General features: G+C 41.4%; 1 protein-coding gene across 1 annotated transcript; it reads left to right on the top strand.

Annotated features, from left to right (window-relative positions):
• Window positions 1-327: 327 nt before the first annotated feature.
• LOC124255889 (cytochrome P450 3A29-like) lies at window positions 328-20,267 on the top strand (the record flags this gene model as incomplete). The annotated part of the gene is made up of 12 exons (XM_046689840.1): window positions 328-463; window positions 5,264-5,351; window positions 7,351-7,403; window positions 7,820-7,916; window positions 8,200-8,313; window positions 10,627-10,715; window positions 16,095-16,246; window positions 16,731-16,867; window positions 17,113-17,212; window positions 18,741-18,898; window positions 19,321-19,409; window positions 20,118-20,267. Coding segments are annotated over exons 1-12 (1,301 nt in total), but the record flags the coding sequence as incomplete, so codon positions are not given.
• Window positions 20,268-20,477: the final 210 nt, after the last annotated feature.

The following is a 20,477-nucleotide window of genomic DNA, read 5'->3' as shown; positions in this document are numbered from 1 at the left end:
ATAAGAAAGCCACCACACTCAAAATGAAAGCTTTGGTACAATGTTCAAGCATGTCATTTCTGAAAGAAGGACATGTTTGTCAACTAGAACGATGCGTTCACATGCACTGTATGCACTGATAAACCTACATATACCAGTGTTGCAACGAGGTCCTCACAATACACGATCACTAAGAAATCTAAAACATTCTCTGAAAACCAAACACGCATCCTCTTTATATCTAGAGTAGGCAAATACAACTCTGCATAACGGTCAGCCCTTTCCCCAGGCCTTGGCATTCAGCACTGTAAAACTGGGACGTCCTAGTTTCGGAACAAGTAGGACACGTTATATAGTGTGGTTTGTTTTGTGTGATAAGAGCCGTTCACCTTTCCAGTCGTCATATCGACATGGAGATCTTGGGGCTTGTGGACGTGCCGCTGTATCTTCTACTGAGCTTGGCGGCCACAGTGCTGATCTACATGTGAGTAGGCAACTTTGTTCATAGAAAACATACAGCATTACGGGAGCATCTTTAACAGGTGACATTGTATAACAGAATATATTTAGCTACAATTTCGTACGATAAAACTTAATGTCAAAACAATACTATTTCTAAAATGAATCCATTTTGTAAAATCATGCTGAATACATAACACGTGATCGTTGTTCAGCTGACTATATATCCGAATGGACGTTTTCAAATACATCTACGAAGCGTTATTAAGTCATGAAATACTGTTAACCTTTCACCCTGCTCGATCAGTCAAAACAAACGAGATAGTTATCAACTGCAAATAAACAAATCAACGTTCACGCAGGTAATACTCGCATGTTAATGGCTTTAGTTCAGAACGAAGGTGCTCATTTATTTCAACACGTCCATATGCATGTACGTGTGGTGTGTGTGTGCGTGTGTGTGTTCATGTTTGGATGCTACGTCTGCGTGTCACTTTCTCTCTCTTTCACTTTGTGTGTGTGTGTCCATGTTTGTATGTTTGTGTGCATGCGTCTTCGTGAGTGAGACGTCAATAAATGAGGTCACATTGTATCAGCACAGTCTGGCCTTGTTAACTATATATAGACCCAGAGTTGTTCAGTCACCTCTCGGACCACGTTACCCTTTTGTCAATAAAGTAACTGACATACGACACAAGCTATCTTCTATCTACAGCCGGCATGGCTCTTGTGGACAGCTATATTGGTATGGACGAAAATTATGTTTGCGAAGAACTCCAAGGCCAGGTATCAATATCTGTACATGCCCGTCGTGTCTATGTAGAGTATTGCGTCTGCTATAATTAATGTTTAAATCTTGGAGTCTGTTAGTTGTTTAATGCAGCACCATTGACGTCACGAACATAGATCTACCCAACAGTAAGTGAGTGAGTTTGGTTTTACGCCGCTTTTAGCAATATTCCAGCAATATCACGGCGGGGGACACAAGAAATGGGCTTCACACATTGTGCCCATGCGGGGCATGACGAGCGAACGCTTTAACCACTAGGCTACCCCACCCTCTACCCAACAGGGATCCTATGACACATGTCAACAAATCAGCGAGAATGACCAAACGATCACTTAGTTTACTCTTACAAGCCTGGGTTGGTGAAAAACAGTTCTAACCTGTATATTCACTGGTCAAATCGATACGTTTTTATGGATAAGGGAGACTGTTACAGATGTATATATATACTTTATTTCCTCCATTGTCATGTACACAAAATGAACAAACAGAAAATGCGAAACAATCAGTCAGTCATAATACTGGGATGTACAAGGACATTGCGGACATGCACTTGCAGATCTTGTTGAAAATGCAGATCCATCATATATCTATGTACAATAGACATTACATTATACAACGAGTTTAAAACCTGATATGGCTTTTGTTAGTTTTCAAAGAAAGATAAATAATTTTACCCGACTTACTGAATTATGACAGCATTCCTTGATGGAATGGACCATGTGCTTAAAAAATCAATCACTAGCATCTCTGAGAAGGTGCAGACTGCTGACAAGTATAACACATAAGATATTCACTGAGAGGCAGTGATGTGCTACAGTTAGCCTCGTACTTGATTTAGACAGTGAGTGAGTTTAGTTTTACGCCGAACTCAGCATTATTCCAGCTATATGGCGGCGGTCTGTAAATAATCGAGTCTGGAGCAGACAATCCAGTGATCAACAGCATGAGCATCGATCTACGCAATTGGGACCCGATGACAAGTGTCAACCTTGTCAGCGAGCCTGACCACCCGATCCCGTAAGTCGCCTCTCACGACAAGCATAGTCGCCTTTTGTGGCAAGCATGAGTTGCTGAAGACCTATTCTACCCCGGATCTTCACGGGTCTAATTTAGACAGAAAGATCTGAAAAGTGCTACAAGGAGCTGATTCAAGAACCATCTGACTCAAACTGCATTGTAAAATTGTCTTGTATCTTTCTTATTTATATACATATACAGAAAACTATCTAAGCTTAAGATGAGTCAAGAGTTACACACTGCGTGTGATGATCATCATGCCCTGAAAACTACTAAGTTTCAGGTTGGATTATTGCTGCTGTGTGGCCACCATTATCATCACTGTCTTTATTGATATTGTCACTACTCTTGTATTATATCACTTTTGAATCTGCACAGACAGAATATTGCTGACAGCTGTATATACATACATACATACATACATACATACATACATACATACATACATACATACATACATACATACATACATACATACATACATACATACATACATACATACATACATACATACATACATACATACATACATACATACATACATACATACATACATACATACATACATACATACATACATACATACATACATACATACATACATACATACATACATACATACATACATACATACATACATACATACATACATACATACATACATACATACATACATACATACATACATACATACATACATACATACATACATACATACAACGCCGATATCCAGCTCAGCTCAGCTGCTCAAAGGCGCTTTGTTTTTCCCTCGTTCACTGGATGTCAACGGCACATCCAATTGACAATCACAACTCCCTGGGGATCATAAAACTCTTGCAGCAACTAGGCGCACTGAGTTATTGTGGCATTCCCATCCTTACGAGGTACCCATTCACAGCTGGGTGGACTGGGACACATAGTCACAGTACTTTGTCCAAGTTCACTGCACGTTGCTGTACCCGCAACTGGGTGTTTGCACGTATTCATGTGGCCACCATCTGGTCATCTACCAACGGATTCGTGGGTTCTTTTAAGTGCACAGGGTTGTGTGCTGTACACTAGGGGTTGTGACAACACTGAAAGAGTCTGCACACAAAGTTGACTCCAAGGTTTTTACACCCGGTCACAGGTGGGCTCGATCCCGTCACCTCAAGCTCGCTGGATCACTAGCCTGGCGCTTTAAAAATAGCCAGTTCGCCCACCGCGCCCCCGACAAATATACCCGCCAATGTATTCGCACCGCCTTCTGCTACGTATTGTGAACAAATGTTCCATGTGTAATGCATTATACATGTGATATTCATCGAGGCTCAGATTGTGTTTTAGAAGTTTCTGATATCTTATTGTTGTGTATATAAGAGGAATGCTAACTCTTGATTTGCATCTCACGTTATACTGACAGACTTGCTAAGATGGCCGACAGCAGCCAGATATTGAATCTATTAGGTCATTTTATCTTCAGTAAATGCAATTTGGCACAGGACATGGGACCATGAAACTACTGGTAGACACATGTACTATGCTTGTCCAGTATTAAACAAGCATTTTAAAACTTCGTCGGCGTCGACGTTGGCGAGATGAAGTGGTTTTGACCCGCCTCAGGCTGGGCCATTGTGGCTTGAATTCATAGAGATTGTCTACGTGAATACTGTAACTTACACGGCGCAGAAAAGGCACTATCTCACTGAATGTCCAGCTCATGAAAAAACATATCAGGCTCTCGAAGAAACTGTGCTTAACAAAAGGAAAAACATTTTTACAATAAGCACAATACTCGGAGTTAATTTCATATACGGTTACAAACACAAACTGTGTTAGACTTCCTCATTCAAACGGCGAGTATGGTATAATTTTGCTGAACATAAATATAACAGTTTGGGAGCATCAGGCCCAAGGTTGCCCTAAAACCTTACCTACAGCTAGTTCAGACTGACCTTATCAAGTGAATACTAATCCACTACGTGACCGTGTCACAACTGGTTGGGTCTATTATTGTGAAGGGGTGCACCTTTGTCAGTTGATTGTCAACATGTCCAAACAGCCGAGACAAGATCGCCTCTTGACATCTCAGCAACATTAATAACATTCTCTGCTCCCCTATTTAATGAGGGTAACTCGACCTGCCGTTTGTGCCATTTGACCTCCCGGGTCATGCATATGTAGAGTAGCTCAGGTCAAGCTGATCAAGCTGTACCTACTTACCAACGTCACGTTATATCTCAAGTTATAAGACGACAAACATTGTGTGTGATGATCATTATATCCTGGGTACTCTGCTTATTCGTTAGTGCTATTATCAGTGTTCTTGTATTATATTGTCTTGGAAATTTACTACCGCTCTGTTTTGTTCTGCGACCCGTGAAGATCTGGGTTAGAAATGATCTTCAGTAACCCATGTTTGTCGTTAGAGGCGACTAACGGGATCGGATGGTCAGGGTCGCTGACTTGGTTGACACATGTCATCACATCCCAATTACGTAGATCGATGCTCATGCTGTTGATCACTGGATTGTCTGCTCCAGACTCACTTGTTTACATACCGCCGACATATACCTGGAATATTGCCGAGTGTGGCGTAAAGCTAAACTCACTGTAATTAATAATGAAATTTTGTTTAAAGGTTACGTCATAATATATCTTTGTCACTGGTATATCCGGTAGAAGTCCGATGCAATTACCAATTTCGACTTGTACCATACATTCCAAAAATTTTCAGGAATTTTCATGATTAACCTTTGGACATGTTTTAGACCGGTGCTTCTAGTGCAGCAGGATAGGCTCGCCTTTTCGCGAAGACCTGATATCATCACTGTTTGAAAGTGACTTATATACATACTCTGTTATAGTATTCCATGATGTCCCTTGATTGTCTGGTGCAGACTCGATTTTTTAACATACTGCTGAATGTGGCTTCAAACAGACACCTACTAATACTATAGTCAGAATTGTACACACGACTCTGCTTTCAGCATAGATGTCCTATGGATGTGGAAAGAGTTTTGTCGTTTCTATATACAGATATGGAAGATGGAACTACAATTACTTCAAGAAGCAGGGCGTTCCAGGGCCAGAACCAACGTGTTGTATTGGAAACAACACTGGTGCGGTAGGTTTTATAAAACTATCTTTAAAAACGGTTACATTGGTTCCCCATTGCGCAGATAGATGCTCATGCTGTTGATCACTGGATTGTCTCGTCCAGAGTCGATTATTTACAGACCGCCGCCATGTAGCTGGAACATTGCTGAGTGCGGCGTAAAACTAAACTCACTCACTGTAATTAAGAGAGATTGTGTTTAAAGGTTACTTTATAATATACTGAGTCAAAAAAGAAACTTCACATTCTTTCTTCAGGGCACTATAAAAAGAACAATTTGATGGTAAGATGGTTAAATTGTTATTCTTTCATTGCTCGGATCTGTGTGATGTACTCGATACACTGACAGTGCCATAATCAGTTTCATTAGGCTACACCGCCGTTCCAAAACATGGGTATACAGAATGTCAAGTCACAAGAATAAAAATGCGAAATTGCTCAGTTCAATATCGTGTATGGCCGCCCCGCGCATTCACCACTGCCAAACACCGTCTCCTCATCGACTGCCTGATGCTTGTGAACACGTGGTTGGGGATTCTGCGCCATTGCTCTTGCAAGACAGCGCCAAGTTCCTGCAAATTCTGAGGTTGGTTCCAAAGACCACGAAGCCTTCTCCCAAGTGCACCCCAAACGTGTTCTATTGGATTAAGGTCAGGGGACCTCGATGGCCAGTCCATGACGTTGATTCCAGCGTTTTGAAGGAAATTTCGTGTCAACATCGCGGTATGCGACCGAGCATTATCATGCTGGAACTGTAGACCTGGGCCATGAGCCGCCATGAAAGGAACGAGTTCAGGGGTGAGCACCTGGTCGCGGTAAGCAGCAGCTGTGAGGTTTCCACGGATGACCAGAAGTCGGGAACGGTTGTTACCACAGAAAGCACCCCACACCATGCAACTTCCGCCCCCGAATCTGTCGACTTCCTGTACACAACATTGGGCATACCGTTCACGACGTCGTCTCCAGACTCTATGTCTTCCGTCCGCGAATCTGAGGGTTAACCTGGATTCGTCGCTAAAGACGACTCGATTCCAGTCTCTCTGGGTCCATCGGAGGTGACGTTGGGCCCACAGCGGACGTTGACGTTGATGAAACGGCGTCAATATTGGCCCACGATATGGACGTCGAGAATGGAGATTGGCAGCCCGCAACCGATTTCGAATGGTCACAGTCGACCTCTAAACAACTCAGCCCTGGTTCGTGTAGCCGGCAGAAATCTGTCACGTAGGTGACGTAGGACGATTTGACGGTCTTCTACTCGTGACGTCACGAGTGGACGACTCGACCTTGGGCGATCAGAAGTGGTGGCAGTTTGTTGTAGACGACCTCGCAAGTCATACACAGTACGACCCCTGCATCCCATTGCTCTTGCGACGTCAATAACTGATCTTCCCGCTTGCAACATGCCAACGGCACGTTCACGTTGCACATTTGACAATCGTGGCATTTCAAGTACCGTTGGAACTGTGGTTTAAAGGTGTTTTTTCAATTCTTGAGGCTAATGCAAACACGTGCATATGAAGAAAACTTCGATGCGAAGATCACGTGATCGACTGCACGTGCAAAACCTGATTTGGCACTAACGTCATTTGCACGACGAATGGATGGGTTTGAGTGGGTTTTGCTAACGTTTCTCTAGAGTCGAAAGATAGGGATCCCATTTCGGATACATAGATGTATCATCAGAGAAAAATTATTCATTATTTTTCAAATTACATTTTGTGAAGTTTCTTTTTTGACTCAGTATATATCTTTGTCACCGGATTATCCGCCTAGCACCATGTTAAGTGTCGAGGAGAGTACGTTTCCGAGTTTCAGACAACACAAAGCTGTCACTTCCGAAAAAAACATGGGGATGCAATACAATGCATTCATACAGCTTGGATTCTGATAGGACTAGAGTCTGTTTAACATTGGAATGGATAGTGGAGAATATTAGATAAGATAAGGTAAACATAGTTATGTCAAGTGGAAATATTGCAGCAAAGTTTATTCTTTTTTTATGCAGAATTTCGGACATGATCTGTACGCCTGGAGTAAGCGATATGGAGGTGTTTTTGGGTACGTACGTGTGTATGCATATTAACCTATATCATGCAAAGTTATACAAGTGTGTCCTGTCGTCACACAAAGAGTCATTATGTATGAGAACTCGAGGAGGAAACAGCTGGTACCTTAACAACACACGTGTGTCACCGATAAGAACGTGATGGATAAAACTGGGAACATTAAAAGAAGATGGATAAAAAATTCAAAAATATTCTGTGGTACCAGATTATATTGAAACGAAAACGTGTGTATGACTGCTAACAAATATGTTCGTTTGTTTGCACTCAGGTTTACGAAATATTGCTTTGTGTCACTTAACCATTTTTTAACTTGAGTAGGAAACAGCTGGCCAGTAAACAAGTAAAATGTATTTATTTCTTTGAGCTCAGATTTTACATACCTTCATGTTTGACGTTTCTGTTGTGCAGAATCTTCTTTGGAAGATCTCCCGCCTATGTTATCTCGGATCTTGAAATTCTGAAAGAGGTTATGGTCAAGAGTTTTGACAATTTCAGAAACCGGGTGGTAAGCAATGTTGTTTATTTAGTCAGGATCTAGGCCCATGAAAGTAATAATTTTACGTTTTGATAATGTCATCCTCCCGAAGTAAGCATTACTCAGCACATACAAGCTATACTGCTGTTACTCTGAGTAACAGATGTCACGGGGTGGTTGATGATAACAACTGCTATTGAACCCTATAAATGGACCTTGTATTCGGATGTAAAGATTATGTAACAAGTGTAATCATATCAATGAAAGATTTTAGTTTCCTACTTTTTGTCTCTTTACATTTTTCTGCCTTCAGGTACTGCCAGCGCCCTACCCTATGAATTGTGCTTTGGTTTTCTTGGAAGATGCCGCGTGGAAGAGAGTGAGAAGTACCATAACTCCCACATTCACTGGTGTCAAACTGAGGCGGGTATGTAACCCTATTCGTCTATATACTGCGAGAATGAATTATCAGAATGATTATCGTTAGCACTTGACTTTTCCATTTGATTTCATTGTGAAAAGACTTAAACTTACATGGACATATAACCACACCGTGTACAAGCAAAACTGTGACCCATGAACTTTATAAATGACATTTGGTGAGGTGAGATGTCAAGAGGTTTAACGTAACATTGAAAATGAGTAATGCATGTTGTGTTGACCGAGATCTGAAGTTTATTCAAAACAATTTGGCGATAAGTGTTGTCCCATTTTGTGACTGCTTTATGTAGGAGTGGCTATCAAAACGTTTTGAGCCTAAAATACTTCTGAAATGAGCAGGATTAAAATAACTGTATGATATTGAAGATCATTACATCATTCACAGAAACGCAATACTGACATCCACATACCGCTAGTTTAAGGTCGCGTGACATCTAATCAGATGTACCCCTATTGAAATGGCATAAATGGATAACCTTGAGTACAGAGCAGTCACTAAGTGTTTGGTCCTCGAGGGCCACCCAGTGAAGCACATTAAAGAGCAATTGACAGCAGTATATGGGAAGGTTTGCATATCATCTGCAACCATCAAGCAATAGGTGAGGGAATTCCAGTGCGGTGGAGAGGGTCTTGAAGATGACCCCCGTCCTGGTCGGCCCACAACAAGCCCCAGCCCGGAAAACATTGACCAGCTGCACACCCTGGTAATGACCAACTGTCGAATCTCCATTTATGAATTAGAGCTGGCATCTCATATGGATCAATTGTATCCATGAACATCTTCACATGACAAACAAGACTCCATGGAGTAAAAGCACGCCAAGTGTCCTCCGACCAAGACGTTTAAGTCGTCCAGATCGACCAGGAAGGTTATGGCCACCGTATTTTGGGATGGCCAAGGCATCATCCACATATACTCCTCACAAAATATTAAGCAACAAGTATTTTCAGTGTAAAATCTTCATCAATCTCGACAGCGATTTTTACCGACATGTTACTGAAAATATTCAAAGAATACATAACCTTTAGTGACTGTCGAATTGATTTATCTGATAACATTGACAACATCACCCGAACACATCTTCACTCTGAAACATCATGCAAATGTGTGGCATATATGTGCTCCACTCTTCACACAAGTACACTGATCGGTGTAAACCTACCTGTAATCATTCCTCTGGCACAACAGTCGGATCCTAACTTTATTTTTATGGATGGTAATGCCCGTCCATGGATGATAATGCTGAGAAAGAGTTGTTAACGATGTTGTTTAGATCAACAACATCACACATATGGACTGGCCTGCAAGGTCACTTGATCTGAATTCAATTGAACATGCTTGAGACATTATTGGAAGTCGTGTTTACGGTCTCCATGTTCACCCCAAACTCTGGATGACCTTGAGCAGGCGTTGATTGATGGACAAATATTTTATTCATTTAAGAAACGGATTGAGCAGGCGTTATAAAGAGAATGGCAGAACATTCCACAACATCAACTTATTGGTCAATGCAAAGACGTGTAGAAGCTTGCATTTGTGCTCATGGTGGTCATAAGCGTTACTGAACACTGCTTCACTGCTTTTTGCTCCATCAATGCAGCACATTTTGCACGACTGTTTCGCAGGTACATGTGTTTGATGATTTGTAAAAGTCTATTATTGCTCAATACCATTTCATTTTGTTAATCGTGTGTACATTTGTTTCACCTTTCTATTGCATCAATCCATGATTTGCAATTTCAATGAATGAAAATGTAATGAGACTACAAATTTGTGTGAGGAGTACAAATGACCTCCCACGAGTACCTACGATGAATGGGGAATACTATGGTACCCTACTGAAGATGACACAGTCCATCAAGGAGAAGCGCCGTAGCAAACTCAGGCGTGGAGTTCTTCTCTCCAGTCCACACAAGTCGTGTTGCACTGGCCGCTGTTGAAAAAATGTGGATTTTATATCCTACCTCATCCACCCAATTCTCCAGACCAGTCACCAAGTGACAACCACCTGTTTCTCAATCTGAAGAAGCGCCTTCGGTAGGAGATTCGAGGATAATCATTCGAGGAACTCACTAGAGCTGTGGAGTCGTGGCTACAGGACTAAGAAAAAGACTTCTACAGACAAAGCATAAATGCCTGGCCAAAAAGACGGACCAAGTGCATCGACTTACAAGGCGGTTATGTTGAGAAATAAATGGGTATAGCACCGATGTTCTGCCTCTACATATTTTAGGCTCATAACGTTTTGACAGGCCCTCATTTGGCAGAAATTAGCATGTTTTTCGTTTCTGTATTTAGATGTGCGGAGCCATCAACGATTGTGCAAGGACTCTTACAACAAATTTCTCGAAAGTCTTGGGAAAGAAGGACGGGGTTACTGTAAAAGAGTGAGTCGTAGTGTTGAAGGATTTGTTTCTTTACAAATGTTGAATCCCTCAATGCATCAAGAACAGTACGATACGAAATGAAAGATATCAAATTCGAAATTTATTTTGCTTGACAAAATGCTTTAGTCGTGAATCATTGCTCATGCTGCTGAAAACCAGAGATTAACATCCCATTGCAGTCACAGGCCCTCGTGTCTTTGCAAAGATTAACAATTAATTTTTAAAAAAACATTTGAGATGACCCCCGACTCGAAATGCTACACAGTACAATACATTATGACAAGGCCGGACACTTCGGTATACCCCGCCCGATTGCTTTGCCGATCGCTACGCTACCATCGCATGTAATCGATTAAAACTTAATGTGAACATAATCATGGATGACTGGCCTATCGATCACCAATCATGAAACCTACCAATTCTTCATTGTTATATCTGTAAGTCGATTGAAACCCGATTTTGACTCTTTACTAAACGATATGTCCGCACAAAACGGGGGTGTGGTCGAAGCAAGCCCTCTGATTGGTCAACGCTTGCAAAATCTGCAATTCTTTATAAATTGGCGGGATTTTTTTCTTTTTTTTCTCATCGACTGCTTAATGTAAGAATATTTTTCGAGCAATGGCTTCTCAAAAGAGTGAGTGAGTGAGTTTAGTTTTACGCCGCACTCAGCAATATTCCAGCTACATGGCGGCGACCTGGAAATAATCGAGTCTGGACCAGACAATCCAGTGATCAACAGCATGAGCATCGATCTGCACAATTGGGGACCGATGACATGTGTCAACCTAGTCAGCGAGCCTGACCACCCGATCCCGTTAGTCGCCTTTTAGGACAAGCATAGTCGCCTTTTATGACAAGAATGGGTTGCTGAAGACCTATTCTACCCCGGATCTTCACGGGTCTTCTCAAAAAGAAAGCATCAGAGTAAATGTCTCCTAAACAAGGATCAACTAACCAGAGGGCTTGCTTCGACCACACCCCCAGTTTGTGCGGACATATCGTCATCTATTTGTGTCAAGATCGTTTAGCTGGGGGTCAAAATCGGGTTTCAATCGACTTGCAGAAATAACAATAAATAAATAGTAGGTGTGATGAGTGGTGCTCGATAGGCCAATCATCCATGATTATGTTTACATTGCATGCGATGGTAGCGTAGCGATCGGCAAAGCAGGCGGGTAGGGTACACCGAAGTGTCCGGCCTTGTCATGTATTGTACTGTGAAGCATTTCGAGTCGGGGGTCATCTCTAATATTTTATGTTTTTTTTTTTACATCTTTAATCCTCGCAAAAACACGAGGGCCTGTGATTGCAGTTGCCATTTAACACTGAGTCTGATGTTGTTAATATGAAAGGCTAATCTGTGGTGGCGGGTGGTCCTGTACATAGAGATCAGGTCACAATCAGATGAAGTTAGGCAATATTGGGCGCGTAGTGTCCTTGGATTGGTGACCGTGTTTGGCAGCTTTACTCCTGAGAGTTTCCAGGACTTCAGTCCTGCCCCACAACGAAGCACATGAGACATGTGGTCTCACCGTAGGCAAGTGAGTGTGTTCAAAATTGCCCCTGTTTACCCAGCAGAAAATGGCTACCCGGTGTGATAAGGCATGTAACCATTAACCTTCTAGCGCCTCACAGGCACCTTGGGTTATCCGGGCTAACAATAATCAGATTGCTTCGAGCATGTAGTTATTATTATGTTTTACAGATTAGTGATGAAAATGCAGCAGGAAGGGTTCAGGTGATCCTCAGTCAGGCTGGTGAGGCTCATCATCAGTTCAGGGCCCTAGTCCCCCCTACACGCAGCCCAGACAGCGAATGGGACTTCTTCCAGGAAACACTGCCTAGTCGAACCCACCAAGAACTTTCCGGAGAATATGAAGGCTCCCCAACACTGCAGCCTTTTGTATTACCCAGAGTGTCAGAAGGGCTGTGCTCCCGGTGGAGCACCCGTGCACTCTCCTGATTTGCGCCAAGAGATCAGGAGGTACCAAACCAAGGGAAAATGGGGAGCCTGGCGACAGTGTACTTGGGATGCAGGCGAGACATTGCAAAGGCGAGGTCCGCATATTTATCATGCTTTTCCTGAATCTTGCCAATCACATTGGTGTCAAAAGGGACAGAAAATTCAATGATATAAATAAATTCATTGGCTTTATCAAAAAGGACAAGATCAGGTTTGTTGGCAGGAATTCTTCTGAGGCTGTATATGGGCCTGTTCCACAGCAGTTTGAAAGCATCATTTTCCATGACGCCCTGGACATGTTCAGGGTCGTACCATGGATGGACCTCAGAGTCAAAGCCACAGACATGGCGGAGACGGTAGTAAAAGCAACGAGCCATGTCATCATGTCGTTTAAGATATGCTGTTTGTGCCAAAGAAGAGCATCCACTGACAAGGTGTTGGACAGTGTCTGTAAATTCATTACACAGTCGGCATTTCATGTTAATATTTTCTTTAAGAGTAACGTTTAGGCAATTGCGAGTGGGAAGTGATTGGTCCTGAGCAGCAAAAAGAAAGCCCTCAGTTTCACATTTAAGACCAGGCGACTTCATCCAGGCGAAGGAGTCGGTGGGATTGCTATTCTGTTCCACACACTGCATGTACACACGATGCAATGGCTTCTCAGAAAGCTTCTCCACAAAAGACCGACTCTGGGCAGACTTGGTGAAGGACTTCGCCTGGTTTACTCCCATCCCTGTACCGTCCAGCAGTACATCGCCATCAACAAAATCAACCTCAAATTTCAGATTCTGTCCAACAGCCTTGGCACGCTTAAAATAGCTGTGGAATTGCTTGAGTCTTAACATGCATCATCAAAGGACCATCCGATAAATAAATATGTGCAAAAGTACACAATGAAATTCTATCATGAATAGCCTCCACATTAATCAAACCCCGACCGAACAGTTAAGAGAGGAACGAGGGTGGTGGGCTCTGTTATCAGACATGATCCTTCTGGTCAGGCGGTTAAGACTCTGGATGTCTTGTTTTGTCCAGTCAACTACTCCAAAGGAATAGGAGAGGACTGGCACGGCAAAAGTATTGGTGGCTTTGACCTTGTTTCGAGCATTTAGCTCCAGATGTTCTTTAAGCGAGATTTGTACTCGGCCCGACGTTTGTCTTGAATTTGGGCATTCTGGAGCTTGTCTCGAACTTGCATTCCAAGATAGGTGTAGGCCTGATTTTCCACAAGATGCTCAATAACTCCTCCCCCCTGTAACTTGACCGATCCATCATTAACTACCTTGCCACGTTTCAAATGAAGAGTATTACATTTGTCGAGTCCAAATGTCATGCCAATATCATTAGAAAAGGACTTGACAAGGAGAACCTGTTCTTTTAAATTGGTATCTCCTTTGGCAAGGAGCTCGATGTCATCCATATAAAGAAGATGAGTAAGCAGTGTTGGGGATCTGTGCTGAGGAGGTCCGGGATGGTAACCCTCCTCTCTGTTGAGCAGAAAGCTCAAAGGATTTAGAGACAAAAATCCAAAATCATTTTCTGTACAAGAAGTTGATCCTTGCACCCCCAGCATCCCTTTCTCGCCCCTTTCTGCTCTCTGTAATTTATATCATTGGAAGAGCAGTAAGATGACACGAGACTTGTTAAACACCCTGTTAAGATTTTGAACTGAGTATTCATACATGTGATAGGGCGGAAGTCTTTGGGATTAGTCAAGTCTCCTTTTTTGGGAAGGAGTATTGTGCGACCTTTGCAGAACCATGGAGGAACATCACCTGTGTCCACAAGAGAATTGAAACAGTGAAATAATGGTGTTTGGACACAGGGGAACAGTTACCAATATCGGTTTCGAATGCCATCAGGCCCTGGAACTGTATTTATATTTGGACTTTTTGATGACACTTTTCAGGCAATCTGATGAGATGTAACAGACAAACGACCTAGTTACTTTCTCATGCATAGCATGGTCATAATCACGGACCCATGGTGCCTCCAGGTTACAGTCGCCGGGTACAGACCACAACTGTTTCCAGAACCTTTCATTGGCATCCATGGGAGGCCGTTTATCATGCTCACCATCACCGTTTGTTTTAAGTTCCTGTAGAAGTGTTTTTCATTATTTCTAAAAAGTTTATTTTGTTTGATGAATTTATTTTTATTTTCCCATTTTTTCTTTCTTTCAGTCCAAACCTTCATTTTTGCCTTAAGGGAATCGACAATTTGGAGAAGTATCTTTTCTTTCGTTGTTTTGTATTTCAGTTTTAATTTTCTCCAAATTGCCTTTTGTCGTTTAGACATAGGATTCCCTGATATCTTAACTTCAGGCAAAGCTCTATCCAGGAAATGTATTTTCTAGTTTCTGTTAGTTTCACTTGAAACCGGTTTTTCTTTCGTGTATTGTTCTTGGTATTGGATGTGTTTTCTTTGGAAACTGTGTGAAGTTCCTCCAAGGTACGAGCGGCAGCATAGACACAACAATTAACTTCATGTAATGAACAGTCCGATGAAAGTTTCATAGAAATAATGTCATTTAATAAATTAATTTCAGTTTTGGGAAAAGATTCAGTTATTTGTTTAATTGGCCTCCGTTTTTCTAAAGGTAAATCAGATATTTCATCATAAATAGAAAGAAACAAAATATACACAGGATTTTCGGAAAGATCTGCAACTGAGGAAGAGGAAGAGTGAGGATCCGAAATTTCTGGGCCAACTGGCTCAGTGCCGGAAGAGTTTCCATCAGGAAGAGGAGAGAGGTTAACACGGACGACATCAGAAGTTTTGGGTCTGCTGCCACTTGAGCATTCTGCTCATGCAAAGGTTCCTGACGGGCATCAGTTATGGGTTGAACTGGCTCACGGGGCATGAGATTTTTAAGCCGCCGGAATTGATCTCGGAGATTTTGCTCCGTCAGGTAAGCATACATGGGCATGGCATTGTCCCTATGCAGCTTCAGCGACTTTCCGTTTATTCGCGGATTTGCAGGCCATCCTGTCGCTCTTGCACACTCTAGTAGGATGGTTTTCAGATGGTTTGACCAAGATAGTCTTGATCGGGTGCTGTGCATTCCCCTGGGGCAAGTCCCATCTCCAGTAAGGTTGGTTTTACTACCGGAGGAAGGCTGACTGGGCTGCGGAGTTGAAAGATGATATTCTCCTTGGCTTTACGGTAACACCAGCTTCGGGGGGTCATCCCTAACTGGGTGATGTACGAATAAAATTCCCCTATCTAGGCCCACCACGGAGAGGCGTACATTATTATCATCATCATTATTATTATTAAAACCGAATCTGAAGTAGACAAAATATGATTTCGAGCCATGATCCTCACCATTATCCTCACCATTATGGCCTAACAGTAACTAATTGTTAAACAAGAAGTATTATACTACTCACATTTGAAATGGTCTCTCACAGATACTTTGGAGCCTTCTCTATGGATGTGATTTGCCAAACGGCCTTTGGGATTAAGGTTGATTCACAAACTGATTTCAACCACCCGTTTGTCGTTCGTGCTAAGAAGTTATTCCGACCATCAAAGCTGGGAATTGCATTCTCTGTATTGTCAGGTAAGTGACAAGGAAACTGACTTAAATTAGAGGTTAAAGCATTTACCCTTCCTGCACAGGCCCTCGTGTCTTTACGAGGATTAAAGATTAAAATTACTTTTCACAGTACAGTAAATCATGATTAATTGTCGTGTGAAGCATTTCGAGTTCAGGGTCATCTCAATTTTTTTCTTTTAAACTTTAATCTCCAAAAAGATCCGAGGGTCTGTGCCTCCATGCCGTAAATCCATAAACAGTAGTTGCAATTTTTGGCTTTGTTAAGTGAGTGAGTGAGTATGTTTTTTGTTGTTTTGTTTGTTTGCCGCTTTAGCAACGTTAACATTCCAGCAATAACACGGTGGGGACAGAAGAATTGGTCTTCACATATTGTACGCATGTCTGAAATCAAACCCGTGGCATGATGTGCGAACGCTTTAACCATCAAGCCAGTCCAGTACCAACATTGTTATTTAAAGTCTGAAATGACTTTTATTTCTGTTTGAAGCCGCTATTCCAGCACTTGAACCAGTCATCAGTAAGCTCGGCTTGGGAGTCTTTCGAAAAAAAGACATTGCCTTCTTTGAGAAGGTCACCAAAGAAATGATGCAACAGAGGCGGAATGATAAAACACGCCAACAAGAGGTTTGAGGAAATCAGTCACTATCATGTGAGACTGTGGTTAGAACAACTGTTGAAGTACTGGATTGTCGTATATTTAACATTTTATACATACATCCTTTACGAATTCGAGTTATTTTAATATTCGTGTATTTTCTGTTTCGTGTCACAGCAAGGGCCGTAAATAATCAATACGATATTTATAACATGGAGTGAGTGAGTTGTTTTTTTCTGTTTGGTGTCGTCACTCAATACGATGTTCTTAACAGGGACCAACAGACTTCTTGCAAATGATGATGGATGCTTCGATAAATGAGGTGAAAGACAACAGCAACGCTGATGGTCAAACGGTCAAACATTCAGTCAGGCGTAAGTAGACACTGTAGGACAATGATAGGTCGCAGTGTTACAAGCTGATTCTCTGGCATTGTCAGCTTTGCATTGTCGCACCTATGCATTCAATGACGTTTTCTCTGAAGCCATACATTAGTCAAATCATGTGTATTTGATATATGTAGGGTCATCAGGCAACGTTAAAATGTAACTTGTTCCTAGTGTTTTACATTAATGTTACTGGTTGTATATTTGGCGTGTATTCGATGTTGCAGAGTATATAGCAAAGTTGTTCTTAGCAGCAATGCGAGTAGCACCTATATTGTAAACTTTCGAAATCAAAAGAGGACAATGACGTAAATAATTGTTTGATAACATAGGATAAATGATGTTGGAGATTACAACAATGTTTATTTTACACAAAATAGCTCAACTACAATTCAGCTATGTATATACTCAACAAAATTAGGAACTTGACACCTCATCAGTGGTAGCAACTGAGAGGGGGTTAATTCGTTTTGTTTTCTGGTTGTACCATACACACGGCATTGTGTTACGGTGAATAATTTGCCGTGACAAAATAGCAACACAGACAAGTCTAAAATATTCAATAATATATTGACCAAACAATGAGAAAGCTACAATAAATGAACAGAGATTTCTTGCACAATGCAATTGAGTCACAAATCTAAAATATTGGGTCACAAATATAGGATATTAACTCACCTGAGGCTTGACATTCAAGGTGAGAGCAGATATGCTGATAGAAGGTTGTTTACAATGACAACAGCTGAATATTGGGAAGCACGGTCAGTCTTGACGATGTTGAGCAACCTAGACCATGGCAGACAGTGTATAACTCCAGTGATGTGATAAGTCTGTGTGTTAAGTCCCGCCGCACAACGCAACAATCAGCCTTTATATAGCTCATACACAGTTCTGGAGCATTCTAGTAAAGATAGGCTGCATATTTATCCACTCAGAGCATTCACGAAAGCCATCATAGACAAGACAGTAAGTCAAAACAAACACAAAAGATTGCCTCAAGGGAGGCAACTCTGAAACGCTATTGAAAAGGCTACTTACAAATACTACTGCCATAGAACATATATGATGCGCGATGCGAGCAAAAACCCACTTAGCCAATGATATTACAAATTAACAAAACATACACTCTGATAACAATTGATATGTTGGCTGTTTCGGCAAGGTATTGTTAACCGATGTGATTCATTTGGTCATCGTATTGTAGATGCAAATTGGTAGTGTCATGCCACAATGTTGACAGAACTTTAATATTACGCCATTTCAAAACGTTATTTCACAACGTTACAGCTATACATATTTACGTAGTCAAAACGCTGTGTATCGACTATTACACAAATTTATGCTACATTTTCTATCCCGAAAATCGTAAGAACAAGAGTGACATGGAATTATTCGTATTTTCTGCAGAAGACAAGGCTGTAGTGCATTATTTACCTGTTATATATTACACTTTGTGATTACCATCCCATTAACATACTGACGTCACAGTATATTAATTGTGAGTTATACATTACAGATCTATCGACGGAAGAAGTAGTTGCTCAGTGCATACTGTTCTTTGTCGCTGGTTATGAAACGACTGGGACATCCCTTTCTTTCATATCTTACAACCTGGCCATGAACCCGGGTGTGCAGGAGAAGGCTTACAATGAAATCAAAGAAATATTGGGAAATGTCAGTATCATAAGCACAAGATGATTTTCAGTTAAAGTGGACAGTCATTTACAATTTGCTGTCTTCAGTCTCGTTCATGATGTTGGTTATCTTTGTCCATATATACTTTGAATATTCATAAACTGTTTCATTGGCTGATAATTTGAAATATAAAGACACACAATTATTACAACTACCTATGTTCTATTGTGCTTCTAAAATATAGCACCTGACTCACAGTAGCCCTGAACAATGTGATACATTAGAAGTTCGGAAATGCATTATTTGAAATTACTGTCAAGGTAATTCAACAACAGTATACTTAAAGATAAGGATGAGCAACTTTCTGCATCACTGTTACTTCCTCTACCCCCCTTCTAACTCAAACGTTATAATCACTCTTCCATATACTGGTATATTAACCTTATGCGTTTGTTTGTTAGGAAGAACCAAACTATGACAACATTGGGAAACTGAAGTATCTGGATAACGTGATCACAGAGACGCTCAGACTCTACCCACCGGCTTATGTGTAAGTGATAGATGTTAAGGCAAGATTATATAATATCCAGTATCATAGGTAACATATATAGCATAATGCGACTACAGTTTAGAGCGACACGTTACAAGGTGGGATTCCTTGTTAGAATGGTTCCAAACAACCTTTGCTGGTCGCTAGAGATGATCATGGAGATCGTTTGGTGGGGCTTGGTTGATTGCGAGTCATTGATCAACCACGACGGAGCGGATCTTTGATCAAACTATTGAATATTAGCTTGTCTGTTTCAGGATCGTTATTTTACATCCCAAGGAATAATGTGCCGGCGTTCCAAGAAACAACCAAACATCATTATATCACCCTGCTATCACATATTGACATACATCAAACTTACGGTCTTTATGAACACCGTCAGCAGTGTTTATGATGTGTATGTTTGTTTCACGCAGCAGTTTAACTGAATACTATTCAAAATGGCTTGCGAATATTGTTCATTGCTTGTCATTGAACCCCGACGGAGCATATCCTTGATATTTGAATACTATTTAAAAGGACGTTTAACCTAAATCAGACATCCACTGATATCAAATAGACGATAGTTACCAACTGTCTTATAAAATCCTAAACATTGTGTGATAATGCTTCCCTAAATACATTAATTTTGATTGGATCCTGACAAAGTTCACATTTTACATAATCGTACCTATCTCCAAACCTATCCAAGCTTATTCTTCATTTAAGGTTTGACCGAACTGTTTCTGAGACCACTCAAATCAAGGGCCTAACGTTCTCTAAGGGTCAAAGTATCTTCATTCCTGTAATGGCTATTCACAGAAATCCTCAGCTCTACGAGGATCCTGATTCCTTCAAGCCAGAAAGGTACAGACTGACGTAGTGAAATTTTAGTTGGTGATTTTAAACATGCAAGACAACAAGTTCCCGAAATTATAGATAAAGATTGTCTGCAATCCCAGAATATCAGATGGTCCGACGTGCCGCAATTCGCTGCTGAGTTACGTCCGTGGGCATGTCAGCAAAGTATGGTTATGGGTTTGAATCTCGAATCTTGAAAGTGGCGTTATGCCATAGAGGACAGTAACG

This window comes from Haliotis rubra, unplaced genomic scaffold (genome assembly GCF_003918875.1).
Source record: "Haliotis rubra isolate DU_JTF1 unplaced genomic scaffold, ASM391887v1 Scf1159, whole genome shotgun sequence".
Lineage (NCBI taxonomy): Eukaryota > Metazoa > Mollusca > Gastropoda > Lepetellida > Haliotidae > Haliotis > Haliotis rubra.
The sequence above is the reverse complement of the archived record's forward strand: the minus strand, read 5'-3'. Positions and strand labels throughout refer to the sequence as shown.